This window comes from Sparus aurata, chromosome 3, assembly GCF_900880675.1.
Source record: "Sparus aurata chromosome 3, fSpaAur1.1, whole genome shotgun sequence".
Classification (NCBI taxonomy): Eukaryota; Metazoa; Chordata; class Actinopteri; order Spariformes; family Sparidae; genus Sparus; species Sparus aurata.
The window spans coordinates 2,765,543-2,780,655 of NC_044189.1; the positions used below are offsets into that span (position 1 = coordinate 2,765,543).

At 42.8% G+C, this 15,113-nt stretch overlaps 2 gene segments (V, D, J or C); both read right to left on the minus strand.

The window, feature by feature from the left end:
* Window positions 1-4,322: 4,322 nt before the first annotated feature.
* On the minus strand, window positions 4,323-4,804 carry LOC115579225 (Ig kappa chain V region 2717-like). The segment is given in 2 exon segments: window positions 4,323-4,645; window positions 4,753-4,804. Coding segments are annotated over 2 exon segments (375 nt in total).
* An 8,389-nt stretch (window positions 4,805-13,193) lies between these two features.
* LOC115579226 (Ig kappa chain V region 3381-like) lies at window positions 13,194-13,684 on the minus strand. The segment is given in 2 exon segments: window positions 13,194-13,525; window positions 13,633-13,684. Coding segments are annotated over 2 exon segments (384 nt in total).
* Between the last annotated feature and the right edge of the window lie 1,429 nt (window positions 13,685-15,113).

A 15,113-nucleotide genomic window follows, 5' to 3' on the forward strand; every position in this document is an offset into this window, starting at 1 on the left:
GATCTGACCTCTGGACTCTGAAGACACAGAGACAAAAACATAAAGCAGCGTCATGGTTTTGTGGGCTTTATTTCAGAGGGACGGATGTTGATAGAGGAGAGGAGTTTATAAGTTTATAAGCTTATATAAGCTATCAAACAAGACACTTCAAACAAGTGCACCACCATTTGTCTGTCAACCGGTCTCTCACAGCTCCAGCTGTGGCTCCAGCTTCAACTTGTACCACTTCTCTGTCCCTCCTCTCTCTCTGCCCGTTATAACTCCATCTGGCGAATTTCGGCATAAGTGTATTCGGGTTAATAATAATAATAATAATAATAATAATAATAATAATAATAATAATAATAATGGATTTAATTTATATAGCACCTTTCATGGTACCCAAGGACACTTAACAAAGTGGAGCAAACATATATGAAAACAAAGAATAAATGGAGCGCCTGTCAGTCAGTACGGAGGGAACAGACGCACAATCGTCAATACTGCCTTCTGCACCGCAGGGAACAGCATCCTTCGTCTAGATGTGAACTTGTGTCTGGAGGCTCCGTGCACACAGCGGGGGGCGACGCAGGAGACCCAGAGATCCAGTCCCAGCTACGGAGACCGGGGCGAAGCCACAGCAGAATTCCAGGAGCTCCCTCTCTGAACACCTGAAGACCCCACCAGCAACGGCAGAGCAGCGACCATCCAATATCGCCGCGAGCCGGGAGAGACCACAGCAGCAGAGGAGAGCGACAACGGAGCCAGGTGGTGAATAACCCCAAGGTTGTGGTGGAGGGAGGACCAGCAGAGCAGCGAAGGACAGCCCACAGAATATCGAGTAAGTCTGCTTATAAGTTAGCGTTGTTATGCTAACAGCTGATCGGTGAGGCTAACAGCTGAGCGGTGAGGCGAACAGAGAAAGTGAGTCCACGGAGTCAGTTCTTCAGGTGTGCAGGCTTCGAAGGTAGTGGCACAGCCTCAGAGCTTGTAAAGACAACTTGGCTTTCTTCGTTTAACAGAAAAAAAAGCCGTTTTGTCACGGATCGAGAAGCAGCGATATTCACGCCAGCGTCCTCTCGCATCCGGGTTGCCATGGAGAATATAAAGATATCATAAAGATAACCCCTTGGCTCTGTGCTAAAGTCGAAGTCTTCATGATCGTCGGTGTCGCAGTCAAACATGTTGTTAACTTTCTGAGCAGTAAACACAGTGAAACAGGCTGGCAGCAGCACGCAGTGATACGAATCGAGAGAAAATAGCGCCAAGCGATTATGAGGTCTGACATTTTCGTGGACAATGGTTTTGTTATGCAAATGAATCACTCTTTTGAGCACATTTTGTTTTGAGAAGAAAAAGGCTTTATTTTCATGACCCCAGACAACTTGCCGGACTACTTTCGTCAGCACCAAAACCGAGCAAGAACTCGGCGCACAGGACACTGTCGGGGGTAAGTCAGAGTTGATGCACGACACTGCTGACGGGGATGCCATACAGATTGATATCAAAAAACCCGAACTATCTCTTTAAGCATTAGGCAAAAACTGTAATCTCTCTCTCTGCAATGGGTTGAGTTGTTTTACTTGTTACTTTTACTGCTTTTACTCTTTCTATCTCACTCTTTGTTTCTGTCTTCACACCAACTTACAGTTTTTGCGTAAAGCTGAAACACTAAAAGTGGTTGCTATGCCCAAAGCATCACAACCTCTAACTTTGGTGACCATGCCCTAAACAAAAGCACCAACCCTGCAAACACAATATATGCTTTGCACTGTGTTTGAAATTCTCCATAACACTTCTTGCTAAACGCTACACACTGTTTTTTACATAAGACACATTGTTCAAAAAGGAAGACTCATGCAATCATTGGGAAAACACATCTATTTAAAATACAAAACACAACTAAAATTGAAATAGCACAGACTCACACACATGAAAACATTTAAAATCTTATTGTAGACCACACCACTCCATCCTCGGTCCCTACAACACAGCCCTCATTATTCTCTTTCTGGACACACTTCATGACACAGTAGTCCAGGACAGGCCAGTGCAGCCCCAGTTTGTTGTCTTCTGGGATAATGTCAGTTTCCATCGGGCTGCTCTGTTCCAGGACTGGTTCATCAACCATAATAGATTTATTGCTCACAACTTGCCACCATACACCCCATTTTTTTAAAGACTTTTTTGAGGAATAGACACCTTTATTTGACAGTGGATAGACAGGAAAGGGGAGAGAGAGAGTGGGGTGTGACATGCAGTAAATGTCCTCTGGCTGGATTCAAACCAGGGTCCACTGCATACATGGCATGCGCTCTAACCACTTGACTAACTGCGTAGCCCATACACCCCATTTTTGAATCCAATTGAAGAGTTCTTTTCAGCATGGCGCTGGAAATTTTATGACAACATTGAGGTGAGGTCCATACAGGGTTGGATATGGCATGCAAGGCGATATTTCCCCCGTTGCTTGGCAAGGGAGGACATTGCCTGTGATGTGGATGAGGTGATGTGGCCAAATGCCAACAGGAGACAGGACCATGGCCTAAATGTCTTCCAATAGTTCCCTTACACTATGTTTTGTAGAACATTCTAGTTGTACCATGTCTTTGTGTTTTTTTTTCTTCTTTTTTTTCCTTTGGCAAAAACCTGAAAAACAAAAAAAAACCCTGAAGTGTCTCCATTTTGTTTTCATGTGTCTAGATCAACTGTAATGGATCAATCTTTTACAAAAAAAAAATCTGTATGAGACTTTTAAAGTCAAAAACCATCCAAAGTACTGATCCAGCTCTGTTTTGCATAAAAGCACATCTGTGTGTTGTTGCTGCTAGGAAAGAGTGCAAACAAAGGTGCATGTGTTTAATGTTTTGATGCTAAAAACAGTTTTGAAATGGGATTGTTAGGTTTTGTTTCAAGAGTTTCATTTTGCCGCATAAGTTAGGAGTTTATCTACATGTGCTGTGTCTTACTCGACCTCTGTGTTAAGTTATGACACAGTGAGCCAAAGTCTGCAACATATGTAAGCATTCGGCAAAAAATGTAACATTATTATTATTGTTTTATGCTCTGCAGATCGTAACGCCAGGTGAGGTTAAGTTTAAAAAGAAAAAGTATAAGACTGAAATTATTGTATCACAATTAGAACATAGTTTAAAATCATTCGGAAAATAAAATAGCATATCATCAGTGTATGCAGTATGACATTATGCTATCTTAAGCAATGTTATCTATTAAAACAATCTATATTTTCAAAATCACTTGTTTTTGTCAAATCTCAAGCAGAAATATAAACGAAAAAGATGACAGGTTTACCACAAATAAATTCTTATACTAATAAAAACACCCCAAATTTTAATTCTTTTCCTGCAGACTTGACATGAATTAAGTTTGAGTTAAAAAAAAAATTCAACTTCAAGAATAATGCAGCAATAATAAAGAAAATATCAGGATTGAACCTAACTCTTTAATTGAATATATAAAGTTTGATATAGTGTGGATTTAATGATGCAGTTCCATAATGTGTATTTTTCTTGGATATATATCAAGCATAATTTCACAAACCCTGAAAAAACAATTCTAAAGAATGAAACTTCTGATGTATTATCGTCTATAGTAGCTTACCGGATGAATCAGTTGACATCAAACTCAGAGGAGGTTAAATATTTAGACGTTTCGTCAAAAAAGTTTAACATTTCTTTTTTTAATACAGTTATGATTGTCAGTGTAATATGTTAGACTTAAATGATGTCATAATGTGTATTATAGTCATATATTGTCTTTCAGTTTTTTGCAGCTGTGAATTCAGACCAGTTCCTCTTTAGCTGAAGGAGGTTTTTATACGACGTTGTATCACTGTGTGAACGGGTGGCTGTTATGCTGCTGACAGTAGTAAACTCCTGCATCTTCACTCTGAACTCCACTGATGGTCAGAGTGAAGTCAGTCCCAGACTGACTCCCACTAAAACGATCTGAAACTCCAGACTGCCGGGAATCAGCATTATAAATGAGGAGTTTAGGAGCTTCTCCAGCTTTCTGATGATACCACTGCAAGTCATAACTAACACCTGAACTGGCATGTAACTAGCATGAACTGTACATTAACTAGCCAAAGTTGGGTACTATTGAGGATTAGGCAGAAAGTATTTTCATTTCTATTTAGATTTTTTTTTTGAGCACTTGTTTTGAATCATGGTCATTAATGGTAACAGCAGAGCTAGTGGAATGTGTGTGTGTGTGTGTGTGTCCTCAGTGAAGTGTATCAGTCTCTGCAGTAGCTTCCAGCTGCAGCAGTCAGTTCAGTTTCTGTTCAGTCTGACTGAGGGAGGTTTTTGTACGACGGTTTTTCACTGTGTGAACACCCACTGACTGTTGGGATAGTGAAAACTCTGACAGTAGTAAACTGCTGCATCTTCAGCCTGAACTCCACTGATACTCAGAGTGAAGGCAGAGTTTAATCCACTGCCTGTAAAACGACCTGGAATCCCTGATGCTCGACTGCTAGCATAGTAAATGAGAAGTTTAGGAGTTTCTCCATCTCTCTGTTGGTACCAGGCTAAACGGTCATTACCATAAACACTCTGACTGGTCCTACAGTTGATGGTGACGGAGCCTCCCAGAGCAGAGCTCACTGCTCCAGGCTGAGTCACTGTGATCTGACCTCTGGACTCTGAGGACACAGAGACAAAAACATAAAGCAGCGTCATGGTTTTGTGGGCTTCATTTCAGAGGGACGGATGTTGATAGAGGAGAGGAGTTTGATTCTCTGGACTTTACCTGTGAAGCAGCAGCAGAGGAGAGTCCAGATGAGGACGCAGATCAAAGTCATGTTTTTGATGAGGAGGATTTCTGTGTCTTCTGTTGTCATAAAGGACAGCTGTCAGTCATCCAGTGTTCAACTCTCAGGACTATAAACTCTCCCAGAGCACTGGAGCATGGTGCTGCTGATGCAAAGTGGCTCTCTATGGAAATACTTCAGTTATATGTCAACGTGGACCCTCCCCATGAGTTTTGTCTGATACATCCAAGAATACACGCACAGGTGCGTGGCATTCAGAGAAACAAATTTAAATCTTCCAGATCCAGAAAACAGTTGGACAGATGTGTTTGTCTCAAGTCCATGTAGTAACATTTCAGTGACAACTGGGTAACTCCCTCTACAGAAGAGGATCATGTGATATGATTGAAAGCGTTGCATCAGTTTATCTCCTCACCACTAAGTGTTCACATCAGTCTTCTCCTCTGGGTTCAGTGTTTGTGGACACATTTTCTTGCATATCTCAATAAGCTGCATATTGATCAGTTTTCCAATGTGCTTTTCCAAACTGAAACAAACTCAAGAGATTAAGAACATGGCTGTAATTCTATAACAGCAGCTAGGTCTTGGTTTACCTCAACTACACGAGTGACAGTCTTTTAGAGATGGGCTGGTATTTCTACATTCTTCTGTCCAATGAGGGTATTTGCTCGTAACTAGCATTAATCCTCTTGTTTCAAACTACTCCTCTTTGCTGTGTAAGTTATTTTACATCATAATACATGCAGAACAATCTGCACTTCTGTGTCAGTTATACCAAATGTAATACATCTATGAAATTGAGATGAGTAATCCAAAACTACAAAGTGTAGATCAGCATTTGTCATATGGTTTAATTTATTGCTCTTTAGGTCACAGCTGAAAATAAGCTGCTGCTGGCTAAACCGATATATAATGAGCAGGACACTGCTGTCCAAACTTTATTCAGGATACTGCTGACCATTAGCCATGTGTGGGAAAAGCCTTAAGTGTCAGGCAGGGTTAAAGGGAAGACTATGGAAAAGGGAAGGTGGACCCAAATGCAGTTACACACGGGAGGCAAGGATATGGGGAAACAAAAGCGAGCTTTATTATATCAAAGCTGATGGCAACAAAAAACCCAAGGAGCATGGAAAAATGAATCCAGGACAAAAACCAAAGTAGCAAAATAAAACAGTTCAACAAAGTGCAAAGAAAAAGACAAAGTACAAATCAAACATGGAAAACTCACAACCAACACATACCATGAGCAGCCTTGGACCGATGCATACAGAATACAATGACCGGACAAGGAGTGAAGGGAACACAGAGACTAAATACCCAGACACTGATGACAAGATGAGGAACAGGTGAGGTGGACCAATAGGTGAGATAACAAGGGGAATGCATGGATGAGAACAATGACATACAGAGGGAGACAGAGGGAAGAACATAGGAGACACTTAAAGGACACATGAGGGCATGGAAAATCAAAACATAAGACACAAGACATGATACATAGACATGGAAATTAGACACAAGAAAACACATGACAACACAGACAAAATCATGACAACCGATCACAAAACAAGGAACAAGAATCTACAGTCATGACATCAAGAAGTGCAAATAATCATTAAAGTCCGTGTAAACCAAAATCAGCCATTTTCTTCTTAACACATTAAACGGGTCATAAATGTGTTTACTTAAAACATGTAAAAGCCATTCGGCCATGTAGAATTTAATTTTGGAGCTAGGCTCACAAACAGTTTTTCAACATTTCTGTGTTCAGGACTTAATGGGCGGGTCAGAAATCATGCAAATCATGGCCGCGTTATGTAACGCGGCCATATGATTTGCATAAACCCGGCCCTCCTGCGGAAGTGGTATAAATACGTTCAGCGCATCGGCTTCAGCGGTTCTCCCACTCACTCTCCAGTTTCGGATTGCATTGCTTACAATAGTTTGCAGCTAGCTAACCAGCCAACCAGTCAGCTAACCAGTCATGTCTCCTCCACATCGCTCTGCAGCTTTCCTGGATGCCACAGTGTGCAGGGTGACTGCGCTGTTAGCTTATTTAAGTTTCCTTCGGATGAAACGTAAGGAAACGGGGGAGTCCATTGACGCTGGTCAACTCCGTCCCGGCTTGCATCCTCTCCTCCGCCAACGAGGAGATGTGACCGCTGCTGACCGCCGCTGACACTCTCCGTCCTGCTGACGGCGGGTCCCACCGGCATGATGTGGCCGCGCCGTCCCGCTAACGGCGGGTCCCACCGGCATGATGTGGCCGCCGCGCCGCAGCCGGCCCTCCGTCCCGCTGACGGCGGGTCCCACCGGCATGATGTGGCCGCGCCGCAGCCGACCCTCTCCGTCCTGCTGACGGCGGGTCCCACCGGCGGTATGTGGAGGTAGTATCAGGGCCGCATTATTGGTGAGCCGTCCCAGTGTGAACGGCTAATCCGGAGGCGCGGAGCGAGGGCGTGTCGGTCTGACAGTCTAACTGCACAGGTCCTTCACTCAACTAAATACAGAGAAATGTCCCACAAAGCAACGTTACATGACAGAACAAAAGTAACGTAGTAACTATAACTGTCTTTAGCAACTTATATGAGGAAAACAAATCCCACAGCTGTATGTGGAGAAGCGTCTGTCCTCCTGTCCGTCCCCTCCCTGTCCTCCCGACTCTTCCTCACATTTCTGCTCACAAAACAGCATCTGTCACGCTTGTCACAAGAGTGTTTAACTCACCGAGTATTTGACGAAAATAAATCACCGCGACCGTCAGCCCTCCTGACCGAGACTTCAGGAAACTGTCCCCCAGAAAACAGCCTCCGTCCCCGCGAGTGACAGAGTCAGACAGCGTCCTGTTTACTGATGGTGATTATGTATAATTATGTAATTTAGCGCGAAAAACTTCACTCCGTCACTTTCCAGGATGTTTAGTGGGTCAGGATCTCAATCACTACACGTTATAACAGCATCCATATGATTATAAACTGTCCGCGGGTTTAGATAGACAAGGGGAACACCTGGGGAACACCTGGGGAGACACCGACGTCATTAACATGACGTGTAGCCCCCGCCGCATGGGCGTGGTTCCAGCGCCTCTAACTGACACGCCCCCAGCGTTTCACAGCAGAAAGAAGTGCTTGTTTTTCCATGATTTAGAGACCTAATTTTATATACTTGACAATTTTTTTAATCTTTCAAATTTGGCTCAGTGGTCAATGATACATGTTTCTTTGGTGTGACAAACTCATAACACAATTTTTTTGCCGCTTTACACGGACTTTAATGGTAGACTGTTAGTTTTCTTTGTGTGCCATGCTTCCTTATAAATTCTGGTGACAAGTAGCTATCTTGATGGTGAGTTAAGAAATGTCGCCAGAGTGGGGTTTACATGTCCAGGGGCCCCCAAAGCCATTAATCAGTTCTGTGTGCATCAAAGGTTAGCTAGAGGAAGCGGTCCCTTCAGAGTACTAAATCCGAGCTTATGTGGACATGTTCAAGCATATACATTTCCCCAGAAGAACAGAGAGACCTTTTGGTCTCTCTCAGAGTGGGAGGATTGACAGCAACAGAGTTTAGTGATTTTCAGGAGATAAGCAGGGAGGCAAACCAACTCCTCTTTCACCTATAGGATAGATTGACTCCACCAAAGTGACCAACTAGAAGAAGTAGGTAGGTGCGGGCGAAGGGACTTTAAAAAGGCCTACTCAGGCAGAGAAGGGGGGTTGTAACTTGTAGATTTTCTAAGATTGAAGGTTCGAGAGGAATTCTGGTAGAGCAGAGGGCAAAGCATTGGACATAACTTTTCCATAGATTTGTAAATACCAGGGTGTGGCCACACTGGTTTGGAGGCAGTCTTGAGATCTGTTTCAATAAAGATTGCTCGATCATTCCACCCAGTCTTGCCTCCTCAGATTCTTTTATTAAAAAACTACACGCCGACACCTTTGATGAAGACAGCCCAGAAATAACACTATTGTTGTTTGTTTAACTGGGCCCTTTTTCATTTGTTTCATGGTGAGAAGCTGTGATGGGGGAATTAACTTGTTTTCTACCAAAACACGTTTGTCACTGAATTTGTTCTAATACAACTTCATTAGTGGTGTAAGCATCAATGTATGACATTATTAATCTGCTTGACAAAACTGTGTGTGTGTGTGTGTGTGTGTCCTCAGTGAAGTGTATCAGTCTCTGCAGTAGCTTCCAGCTGCAGCAGTCAGTTCAGTTTCTGTTCAGTCTGACTGAGGGAGGTTTTTGTACGACGGTTTTTCACTGTGTGAACACAGGCAGACCGTTGATCCAGTGATAACTCTTACAGTGATAAACTGCTGCATCTTCAGCCTGAACTCCACTGATGGTCAGAGTGTAATCGGTCCCAGAGCCAGACCCACTAAAACGATCTGAAACTCCAGAATGTCGTGTTGAGCCACATCTTATAAGGAGTGTAGGAGCTTCTCCATTTTTCTGAATGTACCATTGGAAGCAGTTATTTGTACTTGGGCTGACTTTACATCTGATAGAAACAGTCTGTCCTGGAGCAACAGACTGAGCTCCAGGAGACTGAGTCACAGTGACTTGTCCTGATGAATCTGAAAAACATGAAAAAGAGAAGAAGGGTTAATGAGACAAATCCAGTTTGGAGAAAGACGATCAATATCCAAACAGAAGAGGATCATTTCTTTAACATGGAGAACAGATGGAAGAAGGTCAATGCTGCTTGTTTCAGTGTTTCTCCATCATAGCAGAACATCACTGTGGTGAACCTGGTGGCATCCTGAAGCAAAGTTTTCAGCAGAGAGTCTCACCCTGAACAAGGAGCCCCAGGATGGCCAGCAGTAGAACCAGTGACATCATCATTGTGCTGCCGGCGTGTCAGTGGCTGTGAAAGTCCTGGACAGCCACTGATCAACACTGGCCTCTTAACGGCTGGGAGCAGAGAGGCAGGACACATATGCAAACACACAGAGTCAGTCAACTGTAGCCGTCCTCAATATATTTACATATTTACATGGAGAGGACGTTAAAGTCTCGTCATAAACTGATTTGTTTGTTGACAATCATTATTGACATTATCAATATTACTGTTGTTTTGACATATTTAGATGTTTAATGTGTGCATATTTCACCAGGTACAGCAGTGATGATGGATGAGGATCTCAAATTTCTTGCTCATGAAACTCTTACCAGAAGTTTTGGACATGTGGGTGATCCAGAAAACATACAAGTTTTTATCAGTTACAGTTGGACAGATTTCTTTGTCTCAGGTCCATGTAGTAACATTTTGGCCACTGGACAATGGACTCAGCTGAACAGTATCATGTCCTTTTTAAAAGCTCTGCATCGGTTTAATTCCTCACTGCTTAATGTTCTCATTACTCATCACTTTTCTTCTTTGTTCAGTGATTATAGTTACACATCTCACACATATTGGGATAGGCTGCATATTTACCAGTTCTCCGAGGAACTTTTCCAAATTAAAACATTGTCTTCATAGTACTAGGGTCTACCTGTAACAAGAGGAAATGTGTCCTGTAAAGTCTAGAATAGCGGCCGGTGTTGATTTTCCATAACTAGCATACTCATAGTCTGTCAAAGTGGTCCAGCCATTCTTTACCTCAACTCAAGGGATGAGGACAGTTGATGTAATACTAAAATAGCAACTAGGTCTTCATTTACGTTGACTACACGTGTAACAGGCTTTTAAGGATGGGCCTGTTTTTCTAGTTTCCTCTGTACAAGAAGAGTATGTTCTAAAACCTTACAGACTGTTTTCAACCAACTCCCCCTTACTTGATGATGCATTTAAGAATTTGCACTTCCATCCTAGATATAGATATAAATAGGTCTAAAGTTTGGTGAGTAATCCAGAACTAGAATGTGTTGATTTGAATGTATCATATTGTTCAATTTTTTGCTATTTAGGTCACTGCTGACTTTTTGCCATTGCTGTCTACAGCTGTTAGATCTAAACTTGGGCATTGTTGTCCTCAAGCTATTGCTGACTATGATATTCAGGTAACAGCTGACCGTAATATATATTAATAGTTAGAGTCTTTAAATATAAAGCAGGCCATTTCTCTTTGGCTGATATTTATCATCACCACACCTCACTTACAAACAACACTGCATACACTACTGATCCTACAGATTACAGACTTCTTTATTATGTTGTTTTGGGTTGCGTTTAAAAATAAAGTTTCAATTTAAAGTTGCTTTAAAAGTGTGTGGTCTCCCACTTTGTCTTGCTCTCTGAGCCAGGGCTATGACACTTGATAGTGGAGTATTCAGTTTATTTGACGTCAGGCTTTGTTGCTATGTTTTGTTTCATAACAGATTATGGCATTTAAATTAGAGATGCACCGATCAGGACTTTTGGGGCCGATCACCGATCACCAAAAGCAGTATCTGCCGATCCCGATATTGCCGATCACCGATCACAGTGTCAAATCCATAAATTCTTCTATATTGTTGTCTTGTGTAACTTTCATATATTTAATTAATGATTTTTCTTACACAACATTGACATTGTATTATTAAGTATAAAAATTAGGAGATGAGAAAGTATCATGAATTGACCACCGTTTTATAGCAGGCTGAGGCAATGTGCAATATTTCACACTCTAGAGACTCTCTTAGAGACAACTTGGACTCAGCTTACATAGAGTAACTGTAGCTCAATAGTGGGAATGCAGTCAGGGAGGGAATTTTGTCATTTTAGGGGCAAGTCCATTTGGCCTCCACTTTTTTTTCAGGGGCACCAAGGCCACATGACAGGGCACAAAGGCCACTGAGTAAAATGTGTTGATTTACCTTTCAGACTGATACCATAACATCCTAATTTATAATTAGACAAGGATTACATATTAAAACATTTTTTAAATACCAAAATCAAGTTAATGTTACATTACAAAACAGTTTTTTTAAGTAGGGTTAGGGTGAGGTGAGTTTTGTGACACTACGCTGAATATTAGTGTTACTGAATATTTCTCCCAAATAGAAATTCCCCAAAATTATGGCAAAGCACATTTTTTCCAAACAAAAAATCTGTAGAATAACCAGCAGGAGACCACTGATGTGTGGAGTGATTTTGGTGACACTACACTCTGAATAATAGTGAAGTTACTGAATATTTTTTGTAGTTTCTCTTTTCAGTGTTGCACTTTGTAGACGGTCCCTGCGCCCTCGTCTCACAGACGGCTGACCATAGAGACCAGAGTTAATGTCCAGACGCTCGTTTTGATTAACATACAGTTGTAGCTCGTTGTCTACCGTACTACGGTAGGAAAGTGCCATCAGTTGTGTTTTAACAAGGTTTCACTTATGAGTTATTGATCCGGGAAGTTCGAATCTGTGAATATATTTCCAACTTTACCGGACTAAATCCTACCACACAAGTCAGTTACGTATCATGTCAAAACCGGCTGCACGCGCTCGCTGTGCTGTAAGTTTCGTTCTTCTGTTTTGAGACGCTGCTGCTGTTTGAGAGGCTTTCACGTGAGATCATCGTGATGATGAGACTCCACCTGCGCGAACCGCGGACTCACTGAAGTTACTGTGAGTGACTACTGTGCACTCGGGTGGCTGTAATTAAAGGCAAGCTCGCTACGCTGACCGGGCCAGGGGCACAGAGGCCACTGTGGCCGTACGATGAGTTTTTTTTTTCACGCTGCATCGAGGCCAAAGTGCGGTGCAACAGCGGCCATGGCCACCGTGAAATTCCCACCCTGCATGCAGTCAGTGCACTGTCTCTATATTGAAACGTCATCTGATCGGCCTGATTTGATCTATTTTGAGAACTCCGATCAAAACCGATAGGGGCATTATCGGCGATAATTTGCGATCGGTTGCCGATCGATCGGTGCATCTCTAATTTAAATAACCATTGGTTGTCTCATTCCTGCTTGGTCATTGAGCTTCCTTGGGGGAAATATTTGGCTGTTGTCTTTGGATGGCTTGCCCCATTCATTTAGAGGAATTATCTTGTTTCTGCTCAAGGCGGACGTTCCACAATTACAAAATCTCCCTATAGAGAAGCTGCACCAAATACTTTAATCAGGAATAATCATCACATGTACTTTGTTCATCTGTGAACAAGACTCATGAAGATTCAATCTGAATATGTAATAACCTTTTAACTTTACTCAATGCACCTGTCTTAATGTGATGTCGCTTTACGTATGCACATGTTAAACTGGGTCCATGGTCTATGTTTAAGGTTTCTAAAGCAGATCTGTGTTGCAGTGTTTTTTCTTTTGTATTGAATATAGTTCAATTAAATATGTTCCAGCATGTGGCTGAGGTGAAATGTGTGTGTTTGTGTGTGTGTGTGTGTGTCCTCAGTGAAGTGTATCAGTCTCTGCAGTAGCTTCCAGCTGCAGCAGTCAGTTCAGTTTCTGTTCAGTCTGACTGAGGGAGGTTTTTGTACGACGGTTTTTCACTGTGTGAACACATGCTGACTGTTGGGATAGTGATAACTCTGACAGTAGTAAACTGCTGCATCTTCAGCCTGAACTCCACTGATGGTCAGAGTGAAGGCAGAGTTTGATCCACTGCCTGTAAAACGACCTGGAATCCCTGATACTCGAGTGGTGGCATAGTAAATGAGAAGTTTAGGAGTTTCTCCATCTCTCTGTTGGTACCAGGCTAAACAGTGGGAGCTGCCAGCAACATAAACATGCTGACTGGTCCTACAGTTGATGGTGACGGAGCCTCCCAGAGCAGAGCTCACTGCTCCAGGCTGAGTCACTGTGATCTGACCTCTGGACTCTGAGGACACAGAGACAAAAACATAAAGCAGCGTCATGGTTTTGTGGGCTTCATTTCAGAGGGACGGATGTTGATAGAGGAGAGGAGTTTGATTCTCTGGACTTTACCTGTGAAGCAGCAGCAGAGGAGAGTCCAGATGAGGACGCAGATCAAAGTCATGTTTTTGATGAGGAGGATTTCTGTGTCTTCTGTTGTCATGAAGGACAGCTGTCAGTCATCCAGTGTTCAACTCTCAGGACTATAAACTCTCCCAGAGCACTGGAGCATGGTGCTGCTGATGCAAAGTGGCTCTCTATGGAAATGCTTCAGTTCTGTCAACCTGGACCCTCCCCATGAGTTTTGTCTGATACATCCAAGAATAAATGTAGAGATTGGTGGTATTCAGAGAAACAAATTCAAAATTCAAAGAGGTCAGGAACATCTTAATCAGTAACTTCGTTGACAAATAAAATATCTTATTCCCTGTGCTCTTTGTTTGAACTGTAGCTGTCCACATCATATCATGTTGTTTCTGTTGCTAAACCATTTCTTGCACTATTGCTCAAATATCAGGTTCACAGTCTCCATCATAATCCCTTCATGGTCACATTAATCCATAATTTCACACCGATCAATACTTGCTGTCATAGTAATGTAGTTCATGCTGTTCAATGCAGCCAGGACTGCGCAGATTTAAACATTGGGGAGAAAAAACAACCTCTCCATGAATAAATGGCAAAACAGATGACAGCCAACTCCTTAGGTCAAGACTCTGTTGTCTGCTTACATCTGAAAGAGAAAAATCATTCCTTTGAGGACAACAATGTGAACGTCTTGTCCAGAGAAGACAGAGGGTTTGAAAGAGGAGTAAAGGAATCCATGTCAAACTGGAACAACCTTCGTTGAACTTAGGAGATGGTCTAAGATATTACTTATCACCCACCTACGATGTGGTACTCAGTGTTGCGCCTGAACGCCCTCAGTGAACGATCGTTCATGAACTCATATTTTTTGGCCAAAGGAGCCAGTTGAGGTGATTCAGGCATCTGATGAGGATGCCACCAGGGAGCCTTCCTAGGGAGGTGTTCCTGGCATGTCCTACTGGGAGGAGACCTAGGGGTAGACCCAGGACCAGGTGGAAGGATTACATCTCCTCTCTGGCCTGGGAGTGCCTGGGGATTCCCCAGTCAGAGTTAGCCGAAGTGGCTGGGGAAAGGGAAGTCTGGGGCTCGCTGCTGAAGCTGCTGCCCCCGCGACCCGACTCCGGATAAGTGGTTGACAATGGATGGATGGATGGTGAACTGAACATACTGTATTTCTGCCTGATGAACGTTATTGTGAACGCGTTCCTTCTGGCATTTGTGAATGGCGCGTTCTCACAGTTTAACTTCGTTCAAGAGAGACAGATTTCCATCGAGCCTTCCAGGCGAAAACTGGCTAAAACACACAGTAAACTGGCCTTAATATGTAGTGGAAAAACCCTCAATCTAGCAACACCAGCCACCACAGAGTCACACCACTGCATGCATCATCAACATGCTAAGCATGGAGACAAAAACAAATGAAGGCAGCAGCACTACCTCAGACTCTACCTCCACCATTAATATGG